We start from the raw sequence: 26,493 nt of genomic DNA, 5'->3' as shown, positions 1-26,493 counted from the left end.
CTCTCTCTCTCTCTCTCTCTCTCTCTCTCTCTCTCTCTCTCTCTCTCTCTCTCTCTTTGCTCTCCTGAATCTGCCTCTTTTGATTCGATTGAGATCACGGCGATCAAACGTGTTTTGATCTGACTAACCGTCGGAAGTATTCATCACCGATATTCGTCGGAAATCGCTGAGAAATATCTCCGACGGTTTCCATTGAGTTAGACTCGAGATGAATTTATAAATAATTCCGAGACTGTGTAAATAGGTCAGAGCGAGAATCCAGACAGTAGAAGTTGCGACCAATTCTTAAGCGCACGCTGTCTCACACTTATGTGTAGAACACTCTTCAAGTATCCTATTTTCCTCTCTTCAATGTCCTCCCTAAAGATTCATAATACAAGCGGATAACGAGGAAAATATGATCCAAAAATGCATCGAGAGAACCGTTTTTCCTCCTTCGGTCGAGGAAACGGACGCGCAATAATCTTTGACATTACTTGAATGAAGTTTATTTTTTTCGTCTTAATCATATCTATGGACACACTTCTTTCGATAAACCTCTTCCTCGTCACGCATTCTCTATACATTCACACTTCTCGCGCGTTGTATTTATACTCACATGTATACTTAAGTATATACATTGGTATATACATATAGAAAGGTATCGCACGTTGAAGAGTTGGATATAATTTAAGTAACTGACTGTAATGTGGATTTACAGGTCATTTTTCTTTCGGGTGTGCCAAGTATACGAGCTGATATTTCTTTCGTTACACCTTCCATGCACGATTCTCTATGAAGGAAAAAGCGGCGACTACTTGGCGACTAATACCAAAACTAGAAAGAGTAGCGTGGCAAACATGAAATTGACGGAGTCGGCGCCGGCGGTGATGTCCGGTAAATCCGGTGCCGTGCCGTTCTCATAGTACTGGTAATTTTTAACACCCACACGTGTCCTGATGAGACGATAGTTGGGCGTATCAAGTTTGATGTGATTACTCAAAAAGTTTTGCAGCATGTTGACGACGCACCAGAGATTACCGTCCTCGTCGAAGGCGAAACTGTCCGGCCATTGCGTCAACAGATGATCACGCGACATGACACGTTGACCAATGGTGAAGGACGAAGAATTCTTCATGTCCCACATAGAGATAGCATCATCGGCCAGCAAACCGAAGTAAAGTACGCTTTTAGCCGACATCACCATACCGTCCGTTTGTGAGTTCTTCCGTCCGAGTTCTTTCACGTAATGGTCGATATTCGTGGCGTTGTTCTTCAGAGCGGATACTGGGATCGAGTACAGATGGAAGGAAGATAGAGGCGAATAGTAGACGTGCCTGAAACATTGTGTCGTCTCTTGGGAGATCTCGCGTAAGATGTTTATAGGATGACTCAGTCGTTCGATATTATCGCGAAACTTTACGTCACGCTTTACACGATGTAAAGTGTGACGTAAGAGTCATATTTCAAATGTCATACAAGTCTATTTTAAAATTTGAATAAAGGTGTCGAGAGGCTCACGTATGGTCGTATTTTGACATTTAACGTCTCTTCGCAGAGGAGAACAACAATGTAAAATCTACCGGCTGTAAAGAAACACTAATTTAATAATACCTGTCCATGCTGCTTGCTGGCGAAAGCGCTATACCATCCACGTGCACCGGTAATATCACATGTGTCTTCGCTACCATGAACGAAACCGCCTCAGATTTCGCCTTCATGGAATCGTGACGGACCTTCCATGAAGTGTTATTTTTCAGAGAGTACACGATGATGCCAGGATCGTTGTTGCTGTTATCGGTGATGTACGCCATGCCACCGTCTTCGTGATCAAGAACGATGTCGTTGAGATAAGTGGTACTACGACGAGCGACGTGGTCGGGGAATTCGTAAATACGGAGGATCTTGCCACTGTCCTCGAGATCGAGAATCACGAGACGCGCGGGACAGGCTTTGAATTCCCTGGTAGTCGTCGGTCGGCCAGTATCGAGCACCCACATACGACCTTTCGGATCGATCTCTATGCTGTGGACCAGCTGAAACGCGGAGCAATCACCCAGCGTCTGCATGGCCCAGCTAGGGAAAGCCTCCAGTATGGGCGCTGTGGTACCATTTACCGGCGTTGCCGAAGTAACGCCGAGCGTCACCGGCACGCCGTCCTTCCACCGCGGCATCGTTAGGTACATCTTGTCCTTCCAAAACTTTACGGTAGTCAAGAAGTTGTTCTCCGCGATGTACTTGCCGTTTGTAATGGCCAATTGCCGTTCCTCCTCCGACGGCCACTGAACGTCGATCTGTTTCCACTCGAAGATCACTTGGAACGGTTCGTGGCACTGTACTACGGCGACTACGAGGGCCAACAGCATCAATCGCTTCATCTTGCGGGTATCAAAGACTTCTTTCACTGATGCGACGATACGAGACAAAATGATGTGACCATACACTTGAGTTTCCACTAAGCCCTGCTTATTTCACTTCCTTCCTTCCTGCGTACAATTGTGACTGTGCAGTCCTGCTTTAGAAAATTATATTTTGAAGATGCGTTTAATGTGAATGCAAAAGTTTTAGCAATATCACGAATCACGTGCTGGGTGAATACGAAGAGTAAAATTCTATTTTCCTCTCTCTCTTGTCCTACTTGGCGTGCAAACAGAAAATGTTAATTATCAAAACAACTTATCCAATGAGAGCGAGATTATACGAAAATGACAGCATCATTATATAAGAAGGACAAAATCTACAAAAGAGATTCGTTATTGCAAGTTTATTTATTTTATTATTATATGCGCGATTTCTTGATTTATATTTATATAAACTTTTATATAAACTTTTTTGTGTTCTATATTGAAGCACGTATCACTTGCTGCTAAATCTTCTACAGAATGAAAACGGTCTTTACTCTCATCCGGTATATAACTGATTCAACGATTCACGATTGTGCATCATTATTTCAAGGATCGAAAGAGAGAGAGAGAGAGAGAGAGAGAGAGAGAGAGAGAGAGAGAGAGAGAGAGAGAGAGAGAGAGAGAGAGAGAGAGAGAGAGAGAGTGTATGTGAAAGAGAGAGAATTTAGATATTAAACAAGTGAAATAATATTATATAAATACAAATTTACTTTTTATGATCTGTATTATATAAGAATTCTATTTTTATTTAACATCTTCACTCGTTTAATGTTTACGTCTTCAGATCTATCTCCCCCCCGATTTTGAAATCTTGACGCGCTTGTACTAATTTCCCACACAGATATTAAGTATCTCCCCGAAATATTTACTTCTTTATTGTCACTGGTTCGTTGATGTTTACTATACTTTTAACACGCGGACTTAGAAGAGAGTCTTCGCGAAGTCGCGAAGTCACGGAACGACGTCTCACGCGTAACTGGAAGAACGACGTCGTTGTTAGCGCGCGAGAAACGTCCTCGGAGAAGTGGTTATTTTCGTACGCAGGTCAGAGTCGCGTGTACCGTGGTTGCGTCTGTATCAAGTGCGACGTTAAATGATCATACAACGACGATCGCTATTTGACTGACGAGAGGCGCGCGGCACCTTCGTCATCGGCAACGCCACCACTGCGTTGCCCACCCACTAGTTAGGGAGGCGTCGATCTCCCACTCGCGCGTCCAAAGTGTATTTACACACGGCTAGGGACGAAGGGAAGACGCCCATGTTACATCGAGCTTACAGGCAGCGAAATGACGCAGAGATGCAAATTTCCGCGCTCTGTTGAGTTGCGACATGAATTTTCGGCCCGGTATGATGTAACCGCTGTGAAAATAGCCCTTAGCAGCCCTTCGTTGATCTCGCGGGTTGTCTCATGTTGTCTCTCCCAATCTTCCATGCGTTCAATTGATTAATCAATCTCCAGCGTTACGATCTGTGATACCATTAGTGATTTACGATTATTATCGAGGGGATCGAAGTCGGGAAATCGATGAAGTCAGTGAGCTTCGAATAATAGTAAAATGTTTATCTTCGATCGTTTCGCAACTTGTATCCCTTTGGAAAGACTGCACTGGAGTTGAGACAATACGACCGCGAGAGAACGAACGACTTTAAAATCTATTAAGCAGTAAATGAACAAAGCGAGCGAGTGAAAGTTGCGGAAATTTATGGCTGAAAAAATGGCTTGCAAGCAGATGCGTTACTTTGATTTTTGCTTGTATATCTTCATGCAACCTAGCGATTTCGAAAACATGCAGAAATAATTCGAGGGAAAGTTGCATGTACGTGTTTCGAGATAAACATTTACGTTCATTTCTGTTCATTCCTAACACTCGACATCAGCTGTTTTAAAACCTTGGAAATATACTCGTTGTCCTTCAAACGTTCGTGCCGACCGCATCCATTTGTCTTGGAGTTACCATTTCGAGAAAGTCTACTGCGCGTTCGCGCGGCTACCACCGAAAATATCATCTCGAGCCCCATTGGTCGCGCTGCAACGTGACTCCCATGCGAATGCATTCGCAAATGATGCACGTCTCATTGACATATGTACGTACATACGTATTTTCACCGCTCGGTGGATGCTATGCTGTAGATATTTTTGCGAATTGCATCAACACGCGCGAATACGGGCATGCGAGTGTCGTTGCAGCGCGAGACAACAGGCTGTTACGCAACGATGCTACATTCCCCTTCGTCCGCCGCCCTCCTTCGGCTTTCTCACGCCGTGCTGCCTCTGTCAACGCGAATCAAGCGCGTGTATGCAAACACATCGCACCGGACGACGATTTCTCCAGACTATGACGATCCGTTGCTCGACACCAAGGTCGGATCGACGAGGAAACACTTGCGGGAATTAATGTCGAGATGTACACCTTGTGTATGTGCGGCGAAACTCATGCAACTCCACCTAGTGCAAAATATAGTTCCGAGTATAAAGATCTGCGGATTTTTCCATTTCCAGGATCGAGTACGTGTAAACACACAGCAAGTGCGCTTTGACCGCAAACGCTATGTGTTATGATTGTTAGAAAAATAAAACCTCGTTCGGACAATTCCATAGTTTCTATTAGTAAATTCTGAAAAAAAAAGATAACTCTGTAACGATTTTCTGACGGAAATACATTTTGGCGCGCTAGTCTGACGTTACACAAGGTACGTCCGAGAAGACGCCATTAGCGCTATTTAGCATTACAAGTTCACAAAGCTAAGTGATAGTGCTACTATAACTAATGGTAGTGTTATACGCCATTATTATGCATTACCAACGCTATTTATTTCGAGATAACGGATTGGTACCGTTAGTGTTTGTAAGCCCCGTGAATGCTTAAAATGTTGTAAACTATGCATCATTGTATGTCATTGCATTTGAAGAGTACTTTCATCATATTCATTATTTTATTATTTATGTCTGTAATGGACAGTTTTGTGGAAGTAAAGCTTGAGAATACTGAATCTGAAAAAAAATTTAAATTACAACTCTCTTTGTCAACTAGTATTTTTAAAGCATAAACCGTTCAAGTATGTTCAAGGTTGTTAAATGATATAACAGTATGACGTAGTAAAGTTAACGTTATGCTATTCGTGATATTCGCTATCACTATCGTATTATCGCGTCTCACGTACAGTTTTGGTAGAGTTTGCGTTGGTTGCGCTAATGGCGTCTCTCCGACGCACTCATAGAATATACATATGATCTGTCGTGCTGTTTGGATATCTGGTATAAGATTACACTTCCTGACATAGAAACGACTGCTGTAACGTTAGCCAGATATCGGCAGTGTCTATATGTTTAAATTAAGCTACTCTACGTAGAATGTAATGGAAACAAAAGCGGCGGCCTCGTCATAGTTCCGTCCATAACGAAACGAAAATGAAGGTGAGTATGATGTCTCGTTTGAACGCACTTTGCACGGAAGAGAGAGAAGACTACACATATGATCACGCTACGTTCCATGAATCCGGTTTCGGGCTGGATTCTATTACGTCACGCTATCTTCCAAAGATTTGCACAAGGACAACATCAAACGATCGTGAACATTAAACGATCCATGTATTCGTCTGTTGATATAGATTAATATGGCATAATATCGGTAGTAACATTGGCCGCTAAACGTCACAATATCATCTGCGAAGCAAAATAGATTATCAACTATTTCGAACGACTCGCAAACTATATCGCGCGTATCTTCGTTTATAGTATATTTCTGCTTACTAAGGATATTACGCGTCATTACTACTACTACTACTACTACTACTACTACTACTACTACTACTACTACTACTACTACTACTATTATTATTAGGAAACGTTGCAGGAACAATAAAACTTCCTTCGGCGATAGCCAACGTGGCGAGTAATGAATATCCATTAAGCGCGATAAGGCAACATTCGGCCCGTTTGAGCCCATTTAATTTCGATCAGTCGCAATCTCCGACTATCATCGCTTCTTTTACCTTACACGTTTCCTTGCGCACACGCACACACCTGTATATCTGTTTCGTTCTCTCTGGTGTTCCTAGTTTGCCGGAGCGACTAGCTGCTTTTCTTCGAATGGCGGTTCTATTTTGAGCAACGCCGGGCGTCAGTTTTAGTAGGCCAGTGGGAAACGGAAGCAGGTGTGGCCTTTGCCTACATATCGGTCACATTTATGCTCGTTAAATCAGACTGACTTATTCTCGCGACGTCCTATCTATCGCATCCATCGCATCCATTCGATCGTTCACCCCATTTTCTCGTTCCAGAAAGAAAAAATAGGCGACGCAAGATGAGACTACCAATTAACGAGATGGATGGTGTGGCTCGTACGGCTGGTGTGACTATGGCAACCTATAATAAATTTTAATTTTTCATCTTTTATATTCTTTTACTACAAAGGGAAAGGTTTGAACGTGTTACAAGAACGGAAGTTGGATACTTCCGACCAACTGATCAGTACAATATTATAATAACAATGATGATAATTGCGTATCATATATGCGCGTATATTCACTGTGACGGATTCGTGAAAAAGCTCAATTGAACGTAACTTCAAATAGAGTCGTTGACGACTCGCCGTTAAAATCCTTTAAGGGACGCGTAGGAATGCCGGGTTACGGATAATTGACTCTCTCGCCTTTTCCCCGCGCAATGTAATTTCATATCGCTTAATTACGCAGCATACAAGGACGGTGGCCCTAATTCGCGAGGCGAGCGTCGGTCTGTGATCCATAGATTTTCCTCAACAGAGAAAACGATGTATTGTCCATGGATAAATTGGAATGACAGTAACGAGAAACGAACAACATCGATGAAGATAACGATACTAAGCGTTGAGGTAATTAGCTTTGATTTGACTTTGTAAGTTCAAAAGATTGAATTAGAATGTATCGAGTTTAATTACTGCATCGAAGTAAACGTTGCACACAAGTGATAAAGTACGAATAAAGCGATATGATACGATGAGATACGATAGACTATGTTTCTCGATCTTGCGAAAAAATTTGGAACACTCGAGACCCTTCACGTTTGCGTTTTGAAACGTTAATAATTTAATTAAAGCGTTATCATGCGTCGAATAGTTTTGCAGACGCTTCGGATGAACGAAAAGTCTCGGATGTTTAATACAATCCGTATATAGCGTTCGACTACCTGGCAAGTTTCTTTTTCAAACAGACATTCAAAGAATTCATTTTTGTGATACCTTATAAATTGATAATTTAATCGTTAATTTCATTTACTCAGTACTTTTCTCACCTGCTTGAATCGAATAAAACTACATCGTTTCTCCCTCATGGAAACTTGGTTCAGTCAACTTGCTGATATTCTCCAAATGTTCCTGGGCAACTTGTTTCAAGTTAGCGTAGAATTCGGATTTTGGCGGAAAAAGATACTTGAAGTCGCGACGATTCAAACGAAGCAACTCGCACACCTCCAAGGCGATCACTGATTCCGCTCTACTTCGATCAGGATAAACAAGAACAGTTTCGCCAAAGTAGTCGCCGTCGTGCATGTGACATATCTATATTCAATTTGAAAGATGAGCAAATATATATTACAACACCAGGGAAAAAATATTTAAAAATTGGGGTGTTTGAACAACAACTTAAGAATTTCAGATATTTTCAGTCGCTTACCTCCTTCCCCGAGAATGTGATCAATACGACGGTTCCGCTGGCTATGAAATACATGCAGTCACCTTCAGTGCCTGCCTTATAAATTATATCTTCCTCGAGATATAACACCGGTTTTAATAAACCTATTTTATAATATGTATGTAACGTTAATTGCATAATTCAACTTCAGTAATAAACAATGACAATCAAAAGTCGATATAAATATGACTGACAGCTATAAACAGGAAAGAAAGGAGATAATTACTCATTAAATGACCAAGGACGTTATGGGTCAAGTTGCGAAGAATCGCGTTGTTCAGCAATCTTCGGCTGCTATGAAGTAAAATTTCTCGGTTCAAGTGATCTACAGGAGAGCCAGAAAAACATTATTTTCTTACATCTTTAATTTTCAGCAATTAAATAGTTAGTTATCAACTTATCTGTCTTAATAGATATTTTTTGCTCTCAACTAACTTGAAAGAGTATCGGATATAATGTTCTCTTTAAAAAAGCTGCCTTGATAACGATATTCGTAATAGGAAATCAACTTGTCTTGCAGATGTCGCGGAAGCCTTTTCTGATAGATGTACTCCTTCACTTGATGCATAATGAGTTGATACTTCAGTTCCGGCTCAGCCGACGATTCCAAGAGTTGCAATATCGTTACTATGATACATAACAGTGAGTCACAATAGCATTGTAAGGTACAAAGTTCATAGACAAATATGAATACTTTTAATAATGACTCAAAGCAGATAGTGTACTAGAGCATTACACAGCTTTTTGAAAAGACACACCAATCTCAACACATTGATTTCTACGTTTACCTTTTTAGCTTTTTATTAATCATTAAGCTGTCTCTACTTCTTTTTCCTTCTCTGTTTATTTTCGAATCTAAATTCAGATCCAAATTTAGATCTAAATTCCGATTCAGATCTAAAAAGACAAAATATATACTATACCAATGAGATAGATTGTATAACCCTTTCCACACAGTAATAATACGCATCGAATCATTCTGTCCAAAATGCCAAAATTTTCAAATTCAATGGAACTGGAACCAACCAAATTGCTTACTCCAACGTGAACAAATATTAAATAGACCTTCCAGATTGGCTTATTATAAAGTTTAGTTGATATAAAATATGTGCCTGATTCCTAAAATCATTACATTTAAAATAATATGAGACAGACTGCGGTTTTTATACAGATTTAAAAATATCAAATTAAATGAAAGAATTTTAGATTTAACATACCTCCATAGGTCTCTCCCGTATATGCATGACAATATATGGAAAGATGTAACTTACACAACCACTCCAATGAATAATCAATAGTGTTATGATAACTAACCATATTGTTGCCTTTTTAGTTCGCGGTATTCCACACATCTATGTAAAATAGAGCTTTGAATTAAATTTGTCCATTAAATTCAATTCGGTAACTCGACCCGCAAATATATAGATTTGTGTTATTTAGTGATTTTATTACGAATTACTATATTGATGTGCTGAATATTGCGCCGTAACGTAGGCATACGAATTATCTTCAAAATAGGCAAAAATTCGACAATAAGTAAAGCCGAATTCGAATCAGGACCAGGCGGTAAAATACGCAATGGGTGGAACCATGTGTACGGTACCGAGCTGACCAAGTCAACGAAGAAATATCCTTTTACATAATGCCTATGTAAAAGGACAAGAAATAATGAATTTTTCCTTCGTCTTTTTTTTTTATGCTTGTATATTGAGATGTTACCGCGTTGTTAAAGTAGCATCAAGAAAAATCTCGTATCCGTCGGAGGATATGAAACCAGTCATAAAATTCAAAAGTATGTCGACAATACAAACAGCATAGGCGGGATACACAATGTGCCATCGTTCGGGACCGCTACTTTTCCCGATTCTGTAGAAGCACATAATATATGGAACCGTCACGAAGAGATACAAGAAGATAACGGCCATTATCGTATCCCAGTAGAATCTACGGCAAGTATTTCCAACTACATCTTTTATATCTAGTCTGTACTCGGAGTCAAGGTTATCTCTCCTTTAATTCTCGTACCTTAACATACTGCAGGGATGTATCATCCACCGGTAAGGTGACTTCGCGTGTCTTCTTTTTTCAAAGGCAATAGCCGCCTGGCTACGCAAAACTGATCGAGTTAAGGGATGTCGGGCCGAGACGAGAACGAGCTTTTGAAGACTTCGCCGCCAGCGACTGTAAAATTTCGCATTCGGAGGTAACTTCGGCAAATTGCTGTCGGACGACTTGGGCAGGTCACATATATGCAAATTTCCTTGCTTCCTCGAGATGTTTAAATCTATCATCATGTTGACGCTTCGCTTAACGACAAAGTACGGTTTCGCAACAAAGTATGGCAATCGCCTAGCGACCGATTCTAGTTTCAGTGCGGAAACTACTATTCTTACGAACGCCGATTGTGTGACACTTATCGAGCTTATGGAGACGTAATTAAATAAGGATATGAAAAATTGTTACCGTCGAGATCGATCAGATTCTCACATGACAGATGGATAATTAAATATCTTCTTCCATATTGTCCTTTCTTCGCGCCTCAGTGCTACCATCAGTGCTACTCGCGCCACTTGGTAACCAGTAACACCAACATAAATCTAATTGCGGGCAATACAAGATCCATAGAGGAGACAAATTCGCGTAACATATTTAAAAATCTTCTGACATATCACGAGGCAGAATTTCATATAATTTTAAACGATACAAACAAAACTGTAGAATGAATGTTCCATTGAGAGAACGATGGATGCAAGATATCGAGATGTTCTCCAAATATTTAGATATAAAAGTAATTTCTTACTTTTAACTAATTATAATCTTTAATAATAATATACTGAATGATAATAAATAAAAATTGATAGCAAATTTATCCTTTATTATAATTGTATATTAATTTACTTCTTATTAAAATATACACATGTAGTTGACATTAGAATGATTCCTAGAATGGTATGTACGACATTTTTGTGTCATATTTATGCGACTCGATACATTTGTATCGAGTCGCATAAATTTATTTCTATTCGTAAGTCAAAGGCTAATATTGAATAATAAAAGCCTAAAATTAATAATATTAGTTATCAGATTATTCATATAATACTCGTGAATTTAATATTTTAATAATTATTCTTTTTGTTGTTTATATAGAAACGAATTTGTAGAGATCATTACTAATAATAAATACAAATACTATCGCCTTTTTTCTATGATCAATTTATATACATCTTCTAAATATTGTTTTTTACTCGAAATGTTTTCTTATCGTATGCGTGCGCGTGTGTATGTGTATGTGTATGTGTATGTGTGTGTGTGTGTGTGTGTGTGTGTATTTGTAAAAATTTTACAAAGAATTCTTTGACAGTCTTGCAACATAGCTGAGCACACGGATTACCTGGTGGATTATCCCGAAATAAAACAATTAATTGCAGACTACGTTCTGACTCTTCTCATCGGTAATTACATAACATTCACAGGATAAACTTTCAGCCCAATCTGCTTCGATAAATCATAGTCATAAATCATCAACTGATATTTCTATTGTTGATCTTTAATCAGTGAAACCTGTCGACGTCATAGATTTCACGATACAACACTTCAAAGCGTTCACCAAAAAACCGAAAGTTTGGCACGTCGATTCAATCTGCGAAGCAATCTGACAATGAAACGCGTCCACTGCAATATCTGAAGGTCCAACATCGTCCAACATCGACGTTCACAGGTTCTGCACAAAGTGCATATTTGCATCACAATTCCATAAATCATTCTTTGAGCAGGATGAATCAAATTTCTAAAGAGACTGATTCTTTTCTATACATCCACTCCATAAATAGTATGTAAGTCATTTAAAAACGTTTCTATTAAATTCTAAAAAGTTTACTATTATATTATGTAGATTCATATATTAAATAAAGAACTATATTGTATTAAATTTAAAGCAGAAATATTCGTTTCCAAATCGTTTACAAATCATTTACAAAGATTTGAGAAAAATAATATTTTATTACAAAGCTTTCTTCTCAAACTTTCATAAAAAATATGTACATTTATTATTATATTATTATTATTATTATTATATCAACATATATTACTTTACTACATATATTATATTAATATAGAGTATATTAATATAGACTAAAGCAAAGTAAATAAACTAATAAAAAAAATGGATTAAAATTCGGTCTAGTTTGATATCATAAACTGAAAAATTTTTGCGTGAATTGAAAAAGTTTTAGATTAAAATTCATTAATTTCAATTATTAAATAATTTTAACTATTTTATTATGCAAAAATTTGTTTACGTCACCGCAACACAATTTTGGTATCACACACACTGAAGTATATTATCGTATATCCACTTCAAGCTTTAGATATTGCACATGTCATATAACGAGAGATGCAATTTTACCTTTATCATTTTCTACCAGGCGTCATTTCCTTCTGTGAATTGCATATTACACAATTTTCCTGGAAATAATGATCATAATGACGATGCGTCGATGATAACAACGAAGCGATATAAGTTGTTACAGAAAAAGCATTATACATACAACCAATTCAAAGTTAGGCAGACAATCCTCATGGAAAGAGTGCTTACAATAAAATACAACCATGTCCCGTGGCTCTAGGAAAAGAAATGTAGTAGATGATTTATGTATAATTGTATAATTAAATGTTAATACCTAATCACAATTTGTATAAATACCTCTTACAATTATCTTCCTATGGCAAGCTCCACACATTTGGTCGTCTGTAGAAAAAAAAAAAACAGATATGCTAGTGGCAAGATCTTTTTATATCTTAAAATATAGTTTATATCTCTATCGTACTATTATCCTAATTATTCTATCAGATTGTTGAAAATATTATTATAAATTTACTAAAATGAGATATTTCAGTTATATATAAAACACTTAATCGCATATTTCTATAATATTCCTTTATTCCTATAATATTCCTATAATATATAATTCTATAATAAATTCGTTATCTTTGCTTTTCAAAATTCTACGAAATCGCGTACACTACCGTCGATAAATATGCCTTTCTGGTGACAACGAACGAGCCTCTCGTGAAGATTGAAGTAATCATTGGACAGAATCTTCTTACAACCTTCTTGCACGGACACCTGCAGATTATAGTCACACATCATCTTGACCAATGCTCTTTTTAGTCCTGGAATTTTTAAAGTGGGCTCTATCCTTTGTACCATGAGTCGTGGATCGACGTAGGTACCAATTCTTTGGAGAAGGAAGGTAATAGCCGCTGGAATATACGAAAAAGAATTTGTTGTTTACAAACTCTATATACTGATATTGTGTTAAAATGGATCGATTCGTAATTAGTACCTAAAATGTCACAAGCAGATTTCTTTTTCTTCAAATATAAGAACAGATATAATGTGGTAAAAGCGACATATATTATGATTCATACCAGGTTTATCGAGCGAGTAATTAACTAGATCGTTCCACAGTTCTTTATCATCGTGTTCTTGACAAAACGCGATGGCACTCTCCATATCATTGAGTTCCCTTGTCATGAGCGCCAAAGCTTCTGAAGTGTTTCCCATTCTACCCAAAAGGTACACCATTTCGGGATAAAATTGACGCTGACTACATATATCCAAGGCTTGCTGTATCGGATAACTATCAGAGCGACGTAAGAGTGGCAGCAGCTTGTCCCTCGAATAATCAGCGTACAATCGTATCAGCAAGTCGTGATACTTGCCTTTAGAATCCTTTGTATCTTTTTTATCTAAGGCGTCCAAATACTAAAAATAAAAAAGACATTATGTGGTTGAAGCTTCCTAAGGAGAAATTCATACGGAGAATCGTTTGTCTCGATAAAACGTAGGAAAGTTAAAGCCGCGCGAATATGACCTGATTAATTAAACCGAAATGCGTTTTCCTCACATACTTCTGAATAACAAAAGTATCATTGAATCATATACCAGGTATAAGTAACGTTGATTATGCTGAAGTTTCTGCACAACAACTTCAGACGGAACTCGGTCTTTCTCCAAGAAGAACTGTATGGCACGTTCCGTGTCCAGATCCATTAGACCTTCGATCATTTCATATACCGAACTGTACAACTGGTACTTTTGGATCAATTGGAAGACATCTTTGTGTCGCAGCTTCAAGTACATAGCGAGTGCTTTGTCGTATTTGCCATCGTAGATATACAAAATTGCCAGTGCTTCCAATAATACGTTCTGTCGCTGATTGTGGACTAGTAAATGCTCCAACACGCCGTTAACTACTGCTGCCACTGTGTATAAATTCGGGGACCACTCTTTAACCAGATGCAAGAAGCCGTCGGGATCCATCTTTAGGTACTCGTACAGTACCATCTCATAAATCAATGGATCGAGGGTGATATCACCTCGAGGCAAATAAGACGAGATGGAACGTAGTTGATGCACTCTGGCGAATTTGTAAACCTACCTCGGCAAAAGGAAATTATTTACATATTATTGAAGGAAAGAGATTCCACAGATATAAACTTGAGAGAATAGCACTTACCTCTTCCTCCCACAATTTTTTGTTTCGCCCTAAAATTTTGAGGCAAAGTTTCCCAGCCTCGTCGTACCTTTGATATTTTAACAGGTGATCCAAATAAGTACGACCCACGTACAATAACGTATGTTTTTTGCAGTCTTTGCCGTTTGTTGTCACTGCTTCTAGAGCTTGTTCGAATTTTCCATGATTTAACAGCCAATCGATCCTATCGTCTGCATCATATAAACTGGCTACTACAATGTCTTTTGGACTGACGATAAAAAATCTGTAAAGTTATTTTTTTTACATGAGAAACAATGGTGAACATTAATAACATATATAACATTAATAACATATAATAAGGATAAGAAAACAAATTTTCAGTACCTAGAAGAGAAAGTAATTTTGCAGTACATTTACATTTACATTTAAATGTAAATTTTAATATCTTATATTCTCGCTAATATTCTCTCTCGATATTTCTTTAATTTCTTTTAGGAAGTATCGAGAATACAGAAAAATCACCTCCAACTTGATCAAGGAAGCTATGATTAGAAACATGTTGTTTCGAGATGTCTTATATTGAACCGATAGCATTACCACTCACCTGTTTTCCTCTTTTAAACAGTCTAGATGATAATCGTTGCAGCTATATTCTTTGTAGCCACGTAGAGTGAGTGAGTTTGCGCATATCACTGAAAAATCTTGACCATTAGGTTCAACCACATGTAAGGTCGGACGCTGGCTTTTTCCATTTTCATCCAGAGTTTTTAAACATCCCAACAATACCAACTGATTTCCCAATGGCGCAATACCGGATATGTAAAAATCCACTTGGAATGTTGACACTAAAACAAATGTACGTTTGTATAAACGATTTTTAAGTTTATAAAAAATCTTTGATACGATTCAAATCAGATCATACGTTGCTTTTCGTTTATTCAGAAAACTTTAATGAAACTTTTCACTTATTACCTGGATCCACTACAAATTCAGGCAAGTCTCGATTTACCATCTCTTGCATAGTACGTTTCCTAATCTGACAGACCCGTACAACATCCACCCATCCTATCAGCAGCGTTTTATCGTCCGACCACTGCAAATTGCACCTATAATGTTCTGGCGATGCGCTACGTGAAAAAGGCATAGAATTGTGTGAGATACAAAAAGTGTGGTAGAAAACTTCTGGTTCCAAGTGAATTCCAATTTGATGCAATAAATCGATCGCAGTCGCTGCAATTAACATTATTGTGGCAACGGCTGCTTTCACAGGAAATAAACAATAAGTGGTTTTCGTTTCATTCATAATTCACTTAGCGCCAAAACTTCCTTGACACACCTTGCAACGCATATGATGCTATATGCGCTACTTTGTGTGAGCGCTTACTCTGCTGTACGAGACCACTTGATCAGTCCCAGTGAACATCTAGCATCGAGATCATAAACTCTCACGCCAGTATCGGAGGCCCAAGCGACAAAACGACTAGACCAAGCAACAGATTTTACTCCACCCTCCGCCTCACAAAGTATAGTTGACTTCATTCTGGCCAGGAAAGTCTTCTCGTAAAGCACCAATTTGTCATCACCTATAAGTTACATACATGTGTAGATGGCATTAAAGTTCCAAAAACAATAACCAATTAACTTTACATACAAATCATCAAGTACCACAAATATCTAAATAAAATTTCATATATTTTTTTAACCTGTAATAAATCTCCTGCCACTGCCACTTTTGTAATAATTTGGGTCAATCGCTATACTTTTTACCAGCCTGCCCATACTCATGTTATGATTGTTCTCTGTACTATATAGTCCATAAATGAAAACCTTTCCATCATCACTACAAGAAGCAATGAAGTCACCATTATGGTCTATGGAAATCTGATTGACTGCCACTGTATGTGCCTGTAATGTTTTAGACTTTACATTGTTCCCCTGGTGGTCCAAAAGATGAATCATTCCCCAATGTGACCCTAGACAGAGAAACTAAGCAAAGAAAAGAAAAAAGAAACTAGTGTGATTAATAAATATAAACAGAAAATCAATGTCCATACTAATTCTGATGCTGAAAATAACTATTTAATGATTTACAAATTAGTTTCATGATTACTCAGCAATACTTTACCTTTGGATGTACAGCAATGCAGCTAGCTGCATCATTCTGTAGGATATGTTCTAGATCATTGCGAATTCTCATATACTTTAATCTAGGTTCTACTTCATCAATTTCTGAAGAATCCGAGTCATCTTGATTATTCTGCTCATCCTATGAATCAAGTTTTGGTTAATAACTATAAAAAATTCTGTTCCATGTGTATATGAGGCTCAGCATTGAATCATTGAATATTGCATGCGATAACTAATAAAGTAATAATCTCTTTCATTTCGTATGATTTGAATAATTAAAACAAGAAATGATGAGAAAACTCAGCATTTACATTATCTAGGAGGTGATAAGATGGAACGATTTAAACAAAGCAATTAGAACAACAAAAATGTCTTAAACAAATAATAATAAGACACAGAGTATGAATAATATAAAAATTAAAAAAAGAATTAACGGATTCACGATGATATTTTACTTTATTTAGTGTTGTTTCCATCTTCACTTCTTGGTTTCCGTCAACACAACGTAATAAGTTAAGAACTGTCAAAATTGTGATCTTTTCAGGTTAGGGTGAGTTCAAGTACTGTCAAGTGAAGTTAGGTCGATACACGTTCGTTCGTTCGTTCGGTATATGGCTTTAGGTAGTAAGGCGTATCCATACGCCATTCTCCAGCTGCGTTAAGGGGAGGGAGGATTAAATGGATTGGTTAGTGGATTTAAGGAAGTTGGCTATCTCTTTAAATACGTTTATGTTTGCGATTGTTAAAAGTCAACACCACACATTGCTTTCTTCTTCTACTAAAGACGCCATTTCATTATGTGACATTGGTTTGTTTCGATTGGTTACCAATATTACACTAGATTGCAGAAACACTTCTTCAATGGCTGCGTTCCGATATTCACTGCCAGCACTGAAAATCTATAGTATACGTGACACAAACTGTGTATTTTCAGTACTGGCAGTGAATTTCGGAACGCAGCTAATATTTATTAGACTTAAAGTTACTAAAGAGTTTCTTTTATCAGGCGTATGTTTAATTATCTTATATATTCATATCGATGATGATAGTTGATTCGAAGAAGCGGCAATGATATGTGTCAGATATGTTAGATACATTCGGAAAAAGTTCCATTTATAATGTGAAATAAAATCTCATAAAAGAAGTGATGTATAAAGTGTCATGATGTCGCGTAATATTAATAAAAATTAAAGTCACACATGATTATGCTTTTGGTTTGAAAATGACGAACAATTTGTTAGTTTTTATCCCACAAGGACTACACATGGAACCATCTGGTTATGTCTTTGGCAGAGTGATTCATGACACACAAAATAATACAAAAAGAATTTACATTATCGGATTGCGGAAAGTAGGTTCTTTGGAGTCAATTAAATGCGCATTAGACACCATCGGATGTTACACTAACCCGAGTAATGTGAGCAAAGAATCTTTAGATCGAAAACATTCTGATTGGATACACATTACAGTAAAATGCTTCAGGAATGAAATAAGAACTGAATATTGTTTGACAAACATTATTCTCAACAATGTTAACATTGATCCATTGACAATACGCACAATAATCGTGTTATATGACCAGCGAGCGTTACGGGAAACAGAATTATTCGAGAGCAAAACTATATCGGGAGATCATTTCTCTGAGCTGGCAAAACTTATCCAGGGCAAGAAAGATGAACTAAGAGTCAAATCAAGATTTATTCGTATTAAGGAAACTCTGTTGACTTATCATATGCTTTTTTATTTGTATCCAGTTCTGTTACTATCCAAAGTGACGGGAAAGTTATTGCTAGTCTTAAGATATTCTTCTCTTGGCTTGCATGTTCATGATTGGTTGGAGAATATTAAGTGGATGTTGGTCACAGTCATACGTAATAAGGGTTTTACATTAAAGACAGGAAATTACGCATGGGCGATAATAATAGATATAGCTTTAGGAATATTTGTTCTAAGATTGTTGCGATATTATGTCGAGGATACACTACCATCACAGTTGCTTTTAAACAATGCAGAGGCAAGTTTGAAAATATATGTATGTGTGTATGTTATGTATATACAAATTTATACTTGTTTTTTTGGTAAAAGTTAAATTTAATTTGAAACTTGTTGTTTAGTTTCAAGCAGCTTGACAATTTGAAATATAAAAACTTATTTCTCTGAAATTAAGTTAAAGCAATATTTGCTTGAGATAAATACAATTTTCCTTGTAAATTCCTTGTTAATAAGATTTGATATAATATATACTTGCAAGTTATCAGATTTTGTCCATTTCAATCAGCTTTAAAAATTGCAATTCTTTTTTTCTTAGAAAGTTGTAGAGACTCTAAAGGATCTGATCACTTGGTTGATGGGTGTGCCAGCTGGTTTAAAACTTAATCATGCTCTGAATAATACAATGGGCCAATTCTTCATGTATCATATAAAACTCTGGTGGACTTTCCTGATATTTTCAAAGCCACTTATGGATCTTGCATTCAAAATATTACTTTTATTTGGAAGGCTTGGCATCACATTTCAATTATCCATCGCTGCAGATCTCTTGGCTCTTGTCAGCTTTCATACATACTGCATCTATGTTTGTGCAGCAAGGTGTGTGTGATAAATCTTCTCCAAAAAAATCCTATAGTACACCGCTTCACATAAGCGCATGTGATGATAAATATGACAAATAATAAGCATGAAACGATTTATTATTGTATTTAATAATTAACTGTTGCAAATTATTGAAGAAGCAGGTTTATTACAGACTCTTTAACATTCAGCTGAGAGGTATCACAGCTCTCTTCAGACTTTTCCTTGGAAAAAAAAAGAATCCTTTACGTGAAAGAGTAGACTCCTGCCAATATCAGACAGATCAATTATTTGTTGGAACTCTGTCATTCACTATTCTTGTGTTTTTAATGCCGACAACATGGGTGTATTATACAGTATTTACATTGGTAAGATGTATGCTTTGACTTCAATTTTCTTAAAAGTTTAATTGAGATAATTTCACAATGATATTTATCATACATGATTGCAGCTCAGGCTAGTATCTATTGGGTTTGATGGTTTACTGACCAGATTGAAGTTTTATTTACAAGTTATGCCAGTTTATACCTTCTGGAAATGGCTGTTGCATTCTTACAGTACTTGTAGTAAGATTTGTAGTTGGAAATAAAACAACTCATTATATGATACATCTGATATAAATAATATTGTAAATTATGTCAATATTTTTTTCATAGATACAGTTGATGTTAGATTGCATCCTAACCATCCAAAGAGACCTACTACATTATCAATGACTCTAGTCATCGCACCTTGGTCTCTTACATGGAAGAAATGTATTCCAGATACAATTACTTGTCATCCATCCATTGAATGGCACACAATATTAAATAATATCATATGGGGTAAATTATTGTACCCATTATAAATATTTGATGTCTGTTAATTATGTGTTAATAAATAGCCATTATAACGAACAAATATTGTATTTGCATAATAAATGAAATTATTTCATAAAATTAACAATAGTCTATGTAGTATCTATGATAATAGTATGGTAATATCTATGATAAGTTCAAGTTCTCTACTTTAATGCAAGTTTAGCAGCCTTCTTTTTGTTATACTCTGTTTCACATCGATTTAGACTAGTTTCTAAGTCAACATAAATTAGGTCATCAATATCATTCTCTTCTCTTAAGATACAGAAATAAACCAAAAAGGCAATTAAACTTAATGTTACAAGTACTGACTGATATCTAGGTTCCTTATCTTCATATGGAATACGATATTCGTCAACTCTCATATGAGCAGCTTTTGATAGAGAATATTTGATGGGACGGCTATCTTCTTCATCATCATCAACTTTAGCTAAATTCTGTTTATGTCTAACATTAAATATAGCCTGTGATATGTTATACCTATAATGAAAAACATAGTCAAATTATTGTATATATACAAGATATACATTTATATATTATTATTATATATACATTTAATGAATTTCAACTTTCTTTTCTTAACACCCTATACCATATTATATACATATAGAACAAATTATTGTTTGTTTTTCACAGAATAATGATAATAAGTCTTGGTTTTTCATCATTGCAAAATCTAACATAACCTTATCAGAGTTGAGTAAGCTAAGCAGAATTAAAAATATAATGACCAACACTTGATTTGATTATTATTGTTCTGTAATAATGAGACACGAATTGTTAATGAATTCTGTCAATTCAATTGATACTTGAAACATGTCGAAATGATCAAACAAAAACAGCTCTTTAGCTTTCGATTACCTTTTGAATAGATTCTTCTTCCACGGTGAAACATTGCCAATAAAGTTACGTAACATTTATAATAATTTTATATCAAAGTTGTTCACAATTATGAAACTTCTCGTTCTTCCACTTTTCTTTTTCGCTACTGGCTATTTTATATTTTATTAGGAAGTGTTCGCAATGACATTCCTCAGATACGATGAATGTTAAAGTTAGGTTATTAGATCGAAAGACGAAATTGCGCATGCGTTTCTTCCGTCGTAGTTTTCGTCATCCTGTGGACTCATTTGCTTTGTCACTTATCATATTTTAACGATTTCAATATTTCTCAAAATATACCATATACAATTTTTGCTAATAAATCAAAATCGCAATATGAGATTCAATGGCACGTCTCACACACAGAGACAGATTTTTTTATTTTAAATAATACGATTAAATTAATTTTTATTTCTAAGTAGTACGTTTTAACGAGTAGTCAGTTAAACGATAATTTTGAGTATGTACAATTCTCGCAAGCAGCTTAAAATCTCAAATTTAGGCGGAAATATAAGACATTTATTCGATATACATTTAGTTAAAAAATTAATTCAAACTACATTGCACAGATAAAATACTACGCATAATATATTCAATTCTTTTTTTTTCTGTTTAAATACTTAAATCGCTGAATCTTACTCGATCATTTCGGCGTGATTACTTCAGACATATCTTTCACACTATGAATCTGCAACGAGAAATATAATAAAATTCAATACAATAAAAAATTAATTTAAAACTTAAAGGAACCCCTCTTCCCTCCCCCCCTCCCCCAAAGTACACATTCCGATTGTTATTATCGGAATTATTCGCACTCTATTCCCAATACATGGCAACAAGTGATAAATATATGCGCACATATGTGTCCGTGTGTGTACTTATATGTTACATGGGGCGTGGTGCATACATCAAGCACGCTCCTATACGTGTATGTATGTACATTACACGCAAAATGAAACTCTATAAATAAATATCACATTTGATTCACTGTCATAAATGTCCCGTCACACACTCTCTACAACGGTATTAAAGTAATCAACAATGGGGAGTTTTTGCATTACCGTTTCTCAGATACGGTAAACGTAAATCGTGAACGTTATTTGCTCAGAAATAACGTCGCCATGTGCGCGACGAATAGCATTCACGATTTACATCTAACGTATCTGAGAGGCGATATTGCAAAAATCCCCCATTATCTCGACATCTTTCCCTAAGCTACTTCCGCTTGTACTTTAAACAACTTTGTTATCCTAGGTATCTGCATTTGTTAATTTCGGGATAAAACAGAAATCTGTCGTCATATCCAGGAGATATTTCAAATTTAAACAGCAGTGGGACCGGTGGGTTTGCCTTGTGTCCTACGACGTGCTAATTCCGACATAATCACAGGACCAATGTGCGGCGATCTTGGATTACTCGACATTGCTCTATATGTAGCTGCCACTGCCATCTGAAACAAGACGCACCATGATACCCGCCGTGTAGAGTTGTTGCCGAAATGTGTACCAACGTTAAATCACGATAATAGTCTCTAATACCTTCAGATTATGCGGATCTTTAATAGTATGGTCCGGTAACACTTTCTGTGGAATACGGTGTCGATTCATAATCCAAGAGTATTTTAAAATAACGGCCGCGGTAGGCCTCCGATTAGGGTCTACGTGCAGCATTCTTTTGACTAATTCTTTAGCTTCGCTGGAGATATGACACCATATTCCGCTTTCTACGTCTATGTATCCCGGTCCGATACGATCCAATATATCGCTCGCGCTGTCCCCCGGACTATTGCGAAAAGGCGTGTATCTGCGTGTATAGAGCAATAAAGTGAGGCATTTTGGTGAGGATTAATAATAATTGGTTGTCATAAGTGAAACTTTTCGATACCCAGCCAACATGATGTACAGCAAGACTCCGAGTGACCAAATGTCGCACGCCGCGTCGTATCCTTGGCGTTTCAACACTTCCGGCGCAACGAAATTCGCTGTATAGCATGGTGTCATCAGTAAACCATTTTCCGCTCTTAATTGTTTCGCAAAGCCAAGATCGCATATACAAAGTGTCGTCGGATCCCCGCCAGGTTTCGCGTACAAAATGTTCGACGGTTTCAAGTCTCTATGAACCACCTGTTGATTTTTTTAACGCACTGTTAATATCGTCGTCTTAACGACGATGTTTTTATTGTGGATAAGCATGCACACACTGTACATATGCACATACTGTGGTTGAAAGATGTATTATAACAAAAATTCTACGCTTACCCCGTTCTCGTGAAGATAGTGCACAACACTGGTAATAGTGTGGATCACTTCAGCAGCTTCTCGTTCCGTAAAATTTCGTCTTTGTAGTAAACGATCGAGCAGTTCACCGCCGCGCAAAAGTTCCAATACAAGATATACTCGTCTATCGTCTTCGTGGACTGCTCTCAATGTTACGATATGGGGGTGCCTACCATATCGTAATAAAATTTCTATCTCTTCCGTCGGATCTCGTTTCGATTTCTCAATCACCTGTTTTTTTTCAAGTTTGCTTATTTATAGAGATTTTTTCCTCCTATTACTCGGCATATAATTTTAGAGAGAATATATATTTGGTTTATATAGACAATTTTATAAACAGATTTACACGAAGGAAAAAAGAAGAATTGATTACCTTTACGGCGTACTCCATCTTGGATGCTATATGGATGGCTAAGTAAACCACACTATAACTTCCTTTGCCAATTTCTTGCTTGAATTCGTACTCGTCCGTTATAGAAACGGGATTGACGTAGGTTGGAAAAGTAGCGCTGATGCTGTCGCAATTTTTGCACTCCAGAGACTGGGTGTGATCGGTCTCCGCGAGCAAACACGGTGCAACAAAGCTGAATCCGCGAAATAGTTCGTGAGCGTTCGCGCTCGGCGGTATACCTGGGGAATCTGAAAGAGGATACCGCTACAGAATTTCGCTGGTAACAAAAGCACTGAGTGCGTAAATTCAGAAAAATGAGAACATTCAGATGATTATTATCGATCTGCGTCTACATTACTGTTCTTCCTTTTCCTTCCGTTTTTGAAAAGAAGCGGTCACCTTTAGGTGTTTTGCAGGTAAATTCACTATCAAAGTAGAAGGCATCATCCTCCTGGCTGACAGCTGGTTTAAACGGTGGCCGTATCTCCTTTCTATAAAGAGCGTTCCAATCGATAGTAGCAAAGAAAATATGATTTTTAATTTCTTGTACACCACCTAAAAAAAAAGGGAACTTTGAAACAATTATCTGTGTGTACTACATATGTGTACATGTGTGAAATTTTGAAGCTTGTACAAATTTTACATTACCAGAGCCCAGGCGATTCACTGGATTTCTTTTAAATAATACCCTCAGAAGCGCCTGTGCTTCTGTTGAAATATTATGTGGCATCCCAAGCTTGGCTTTCAAAATTTGCGTCATTGTCTCTTTGCGATTAGCACCTTGAAACGGGAGGGCGCCTGTCAGCATTTCAAACTGGAAAAATATATCGAAAGTAATATTTGATTCTTTGTTAGTCTATTACTGCGCCTATTACGACTTTTTTATCTCCATATGCAACATATAAGATCTGACTGACCATTAAAACACCAAAGCTCCACCAATCTGCTGTAAAGGAATGTCCTTTTCTGTTGACGATTTCTGGTGCCATATATTCAACAGTGCCACAAAATGAGTATGCGTATGAATCATCCAAAGGTTGTTTACTCAAGCCAAAATCTGTTAAAGATATGTGGCCTTCTGTATCTAGTAAAATGCTATCACATAAAAAATTAGATTAATGCAATACATTCGTAATGGATACCTATTGGATTACATACAATCACTATTATATGTAATCCAATCACATACAAAGCACAGTATATGTGAATAATACAAACTTTTCAGGTTTGAGGTCTCGATAAATAATTCCAAGACTGTGTATGTGATCTAGGGCGAGTGCTAGTTCAGCTAAATAAAACTTAACATCATCCTCCGTAAACATCACCTGAAGCATTAATTATATGATTATAATTACAGATATATTTATTTGAGTAATTATATTCATTTATGACATATATCATGTTCCTCATATTTTTCTCAAAAATGGGAATTATTCAATAAAAATTACCTCCTTAGATAATCTCGAAAAAAGGTCACCACCTCTTAAAAAATCAAGAATTAAATACAACTTTCCTTCTGTTTGAAACGCATAATGTAGTCTGACAATGAATGGATGTTCCACATCCACTAATATATTTCTCTCCATTTTAGTCCTAACTCTGTCACGAACTAAAACAAAATGAATAAACAATAAGTAAATAACAAACAGAATATGAGGCATTTAATAGTATACTTTCAATATACTTTTTAATGTTGCTTTCCTCAAAACTTTCATAGCATACAGCGTACCACTGTCTTTTCCAACAACTTTTCTTACTAAAAATACCTATAAATAGACAAGAAAAATAAAATATAAGATTACATACCATATCAATTATATATCATATATTTAAACCTATCTTCATATATTAAATATACATATATGTACACACATGCAAATATATTTTACATGCCACTCTTACCTTGCCAAAAGAACCTTGGCCAAGGACTTTTAACAATTCAAAATGAGAAGGTTCTGCTTTTTCATAACCATCTCGTACCATATCACGTACTTCGATCTCATGAGACTCAGAACAACCATTTGATCTTTCGATCAAATTTCCTTGAGTAATCATTATTTCTTCTTGATTTTCCGCCGGCAAAATATCTGTACTTTGCTGAAAAAAGAATGCAAATGATAGAAAACTAAATTGTTGAAACATTCGCGAATAAATGAAATTGATATATATACATATATATATATACATATATATAGTTTTTTTTTAGAATATTGAGAGGTACTAGCGAAAACTTTACCTTCTCATTTACACGGTGCTCGGTCCAGGGAGCCGTTAGATTTGCCAACGGCATTATATTCAAAGTTCTGTTTATTTCCGAAATTGCAAACGTTTTCCAAGTATACTTATCAAATTGCTACTAACATATATAAACATTTAGTCTTTTTTTGTAAAAGATAAGTTTATCAGTTAATGGTTTTGATACAAATTTACAGCAAGAATTCGCGGTTAACTGCTAACTACTGATAACCACGTATGTACACACGCATTATATATATCGTATGCACATACCACACGAATGCGCATAGCTATATTATGTATCCATGTATAACATGAGTATATATTATATATATATATATATATATCATGTATATACATATATATATTGCAGTCAGATAAGCAGAGAAGCAACGTATGGATTAATAACAGAAAAGAATGAGAAGAGCCACGCCACGATTCTGATAGAGTTCCCATCCAATCGCTGATTTGTTGCGCCATCTATGTTAGTTGAGCAAAGCTGTCGTTGAATCGTACTACTTGAAAATAAAGTTCCGGCTGACCCAACGTTGAGTCGAACGACAAGTTTGATTTATCGATAGCGACAGTAACATTCAT

The 26,493-nt window shown here is 36.6% G+C and overlaps 6 protein-coding genes and 1 long non-coding RNA gene across 15 annotated transcripts; 2 read left to right on the top strand and 5 right to left on the bottom strand.

Annotated features, from left to right (window-relative positions):
- Positions 1-4,086, bottom strand: LOC105182861 (protein yellow). Of its 3 annotated transcripts, none has more exons than XM_011140605.3 (3): positions 3,095-4,086; positions 1,594-2,494; positions 1-1,316 (listed from the first exon to the last, which is right to left on the bottom strand). In XM_011140605.3, the coding sequence occupies exons 2-3, from the start codon at positions 2,355-2,357 to the stop codon at positions 794-796; spliced, it is 1,287 nt and encodes a 428-aa protein (XP_011138907.1). In that variant the 5' UTR covers positions 2,358-2,494; positions 3,095-4,086; the 3' UTR covers positions 1-793. The 3 variants fall into 3 exon arrangements, with proteins under 3 accessions (XP_011138907.1, XP_011138906.1, XP_011138910.1); XM_011140604.3 differs by having other exon boundaries at positions 3,254-4,086; XM_011140608.3 differs by having other exon boundaries at positions 1,594-2,491; positions 3,254-4,086.
- LOC112589323 (uncharacterized) lies at positions 1,174-1,800 on the top strand. Its single transcript, XR_003113454.1, has 3 exons — positions 1,174-1,350; positions 1,485-1,642; positions 1,740-1,800. It is a non-coding gene; the product is annotated as an uncharacterized LOC112589323 (long non-coding RNA).
- A 2,268-nt stretch (positions 4,087-6,354) lies between the features above and the next one.
- Positions 6,355-10,090, bottom strand: LOC105182893 (potassium/sodium hyperpolarization-activated cyclic nucleotide-gated channel 1). Its single transcript, XM_011140666.2, has 10 exons — positions 10,083-10,090; positions 9,777-10,001; positions 9,517-9,703; positions 9,275-9,409; positions 8,981-9,176; positions 8,493-8,684; positions 8,284-8,382; positions 8,040-8,161; positions 7,660-7,924; positions 6,355-6,753 (listed from the first exon to the last, which is right to left on the bottom strand). Exons 1-9 carry the CDS (start codon positions 10,088-10,090, stop codon positions 7,679-7,681), a joined length of 1,410 nt encoding a protein of 469 aa, XP_011138968.2. The 3' UTR covers positions 6,355-6,753; positions 7,660-7,678.
- A 1,485-nt stretch (positions 10,091-11,575) lies between these two features.
- lt (vacuolar protein sorting-associated protein light) lies at positions 11,576-17,411 on the bottom strand. Of its 6 annotated transcripts, none has more exons than XM_011140609.3 (14): positions 17,140-17,160; positions 16,683-16,823; positions 16,261-16,543; positions 15,942-16,140; positions 15,530-15,684; positions 15,162-15,402; positions 14,579-14,840; positions 14,005-14,496; positions 13,488-13,824; positions 13,083-13,319; positions 12,760-12,804; positions 12,605-12,678; positions 12,463-12,521; positions 11,576-11,778 (listed from the first exon to the last, which is right to left on the bottom strand). In XM_011140609.3, exons 1-13 carry the CDS (start codon positions 17,158-17,160, stop codon positions 12,468-12,470), a joined length of 2,541 nt encoding a protein of 846 aa, XP_011138911.1. In that variant the 3' UTR covers positions 11,576-11,778; positions 12,463-12,467. The 6 variants fall into 6 exon arrangements, with proteins under 6 accessions (XP_011138911.1, XP_025157900.1, XP_025157901.1 ...); XM_025302115.1 differs by having other exon boundaries at positions 12,767-12,804; XM_025302116.1 differs by lacking the exon at positions 11,576-11,778 and having other exon boundaries at positions 12,319-12,521; positions 16,261-16,462; positions 17,140-17,411.
- A 282-nt stretch (positions 17,412-17,693) lies between these two features.
- PIG-Q (phosphatidylinositol glycan anchor biosynthesis class Q) lies at positions 17,694-20,141 on the top strand. Of its 2 annotated transcripts, none has more exons than XM_025302129.1 (5): positions 17,694-18,716; positions 18,993-19,273; positions 19,431-19,623; positions 19,707-19,821; positions 19,912-20,141. In XM_025302129.1, exons 1-5 carry the CDS (start codon positions 17,907-17,909, stop codon positions 20,100-20,102), a joined length of 1,590 nt encoding a protein of 529 aa, XP_025157914.1. In that variant the 5' UTR covers positions 17,694-17,906; the 3' UTR covers positions 20,103-20,141. The 2 variants fall into 2 exon arrangements, with proteins under 2 accessions (XP_025157914.1, XP_011138914.1); XM_011140612.3 differs by having other exon boundaries at positions 17,695-18,698.
- A 3-nt stretch (positions 20,142-20,144) lies between these two features.
- On the bottom strand, positions 20,145-21,264 carry LOC105182863 (uncharacterized). Its single transcript, XM_011140610.3, has 2 exons — positions 20,974-21,264; positions 20,145-20,592 (listed from the first exon to the last, which is right to left on the bottom strand). The coding sequence occupies exons 1-2, from the start codon at positions 21,027-21,029 to the stop codon at positions 20,259-20,261; spliced, it is 390 nt and encodes a 129-aa protein (XP_011138912.1). The 5' UTR covers positions 21,030-21,264; the 3' UTR covers positions 20,145-20,258.
- Positions 21,265-21,491: 227 nt separating this feature from the next.
- Positions 21,492-26,138, bottom strand: LOC105182865 (Ribosomal protein S6 kinase II). Its single transcript, XM_011140613.3, has 13 exons — positions 25,898-26,138; positions 25,564-25,758; positions 25,346-25,427; positions 25,110-25,270; positions 24,880-24,986; positions 24,579-24,756; positions 24,310-24,475; positions 24,061-24,216; positions 23,644-23,909; positions 23,253-23,501; positions 22,879-23,117; positions 22,533-22,797; positions 21,492-22,444 (listed from the first exon to the last, which is right to left on the bottom strand). The coding sequence occupies exons 1-13, from the start codon at positions 25,949-25,951 to the stop codon at positions 22,316-22,318; spliced, it is 2,247 nt and encodes a 748-aa protein (XP_011138915.1). The 5' UTR covers positions 25,952-26,138; the 3' UTR covers positions 21,492-22,315.
- Between the last annotated feature and the right edge of the window lie 355 nt (positions 26,139-26,493).

This window comes from Harpegnathos saltator, unplaced genomic scaffold (assembly GCF_003227715.2).
Source record: "Harpegnathos saltator strain DR-91 unplaced genomic scaffold, Hsal_v8.6 scaffold469, whole genome shotgun sequence".
NCBI lineage: Eukaryota > Metazoa > Arthropoda > Insecta > Hymenoptera > Formicidae > Harpegnathos > Harpegnathos saltator.
The sequence above is the reverse complement of the archived record's forward strand: the minus strand, read 5'-3'. Positions and strand labels throughout refer to the sequence as shown.

Excerpts from the sequence above, each read along its gene's own strand:
- LOC105182893 (XM_011140666.2), bottom strand. Across the intron at positions 9,410-9,516 it reads ATATTCAGCACATCAATATA|ATGTGTGGAATACCGCGAAC; the intron begins GTAATTCGTAAT and ends TATTTTACATAG. Across the intron at positions 8,162-8,283 it reads CGTCCTTGGTCATTTAATGA|GTTTATTAAAACCGGTGTTA; the intron begins GTAATTATCTCC and ends ATTATAAAATAG.
- PIG-Q (XM_025302129.1), top strand. The coding sequence starts at position 17,907 with ATGACGAACAATTTGTTAGTTTTTATCCCACAAGGACTACACATGGAA. Across the intron at positions 18,717-18,992 it reads AGGCAAGTTTGAAAATATAT|AAAGTTGTAGAGACTCTAAA; the intron begins GTATGTGTGTAT and ends TTTTTTTCTTAG. Across the intron at positions 19,274-19,430 it reads ATCTATGTTTGTGCAGCAAG|ACTCTTTAACATTCAGCTGA; the intron begins GTGTGTGTGATA and ends GGTTTATTACAG.
- LOC105182863 (XM_011140610.3), bottom strand. The coding sequence starts at position 21,029 with ATGTTACGTAACTTTATTGGCAATGTTTCACCGTGGAAGAAGAATCTA. Across the intron at positions 20,593-20,973 it reads AAGAAGAATCTATTCAAAAG|GTATAACATATCACAGGCTA; the intron begins GTAATCGAAAGC and ends TTTTCATTATAG.
- lt (XM_011140609.3), bottom strand. The coding sequence starts at position 17,160 with ATGGAAACAACACTAAATAAA. Across the intron at positions 16,824-17,139 it reads TGGAAACAACACTAAATAAA|GATGAGCAGAATAATCAAGA; the intron begins GTAAAATATCAT and ends CTTGATTCATAG. Across the intron at positions 12,805-13,082 it reads GAAAGGCATATTTATCGACG|ACGACCAAATGTGTGGAGCT; the intron begins GTAGTGTACGCG and ends TTTTTTCTACAG.
- LOC105182865 (XM_011140613.3), bottom strand. The coding sequence starts at position 25,951 with ATGCCGTTGGCAAATCTAACGGCTCCCTGGACCGAGCACCGTGTAAAT. Across the intron at positions 24,757-24,879 it reads CGAGACCTCAAACCTGAAAA|CATTTTACTAGATACAGAAG; the intron begins GTTTGTATTATT and ends TTTATGTGATAG. Across the intron at positions 23,910-24,060 it reads TACCTGCAAAACACCTAAAG|ATTCCCCAGGTATACCGCCG; the intron begins GTGACCGCTTCT and ends ATCCTCTTTCAG.
- LOC105182861 (XM_011140605.3), bottom strand. The coding sequence starts at position 2,357 with ATGAAGCGATTGATGCTGTTGGCCCTCGTAGTCGCCGTAGTACAGTGC. Across the intron at positions 1,317-1,593 it reads CCAGCAAGCAGCATGGACAG|GCACGTCTACTATTCGCCTC; the intron begins GTATTATTAAAT and ends ACAATGTTTCAG.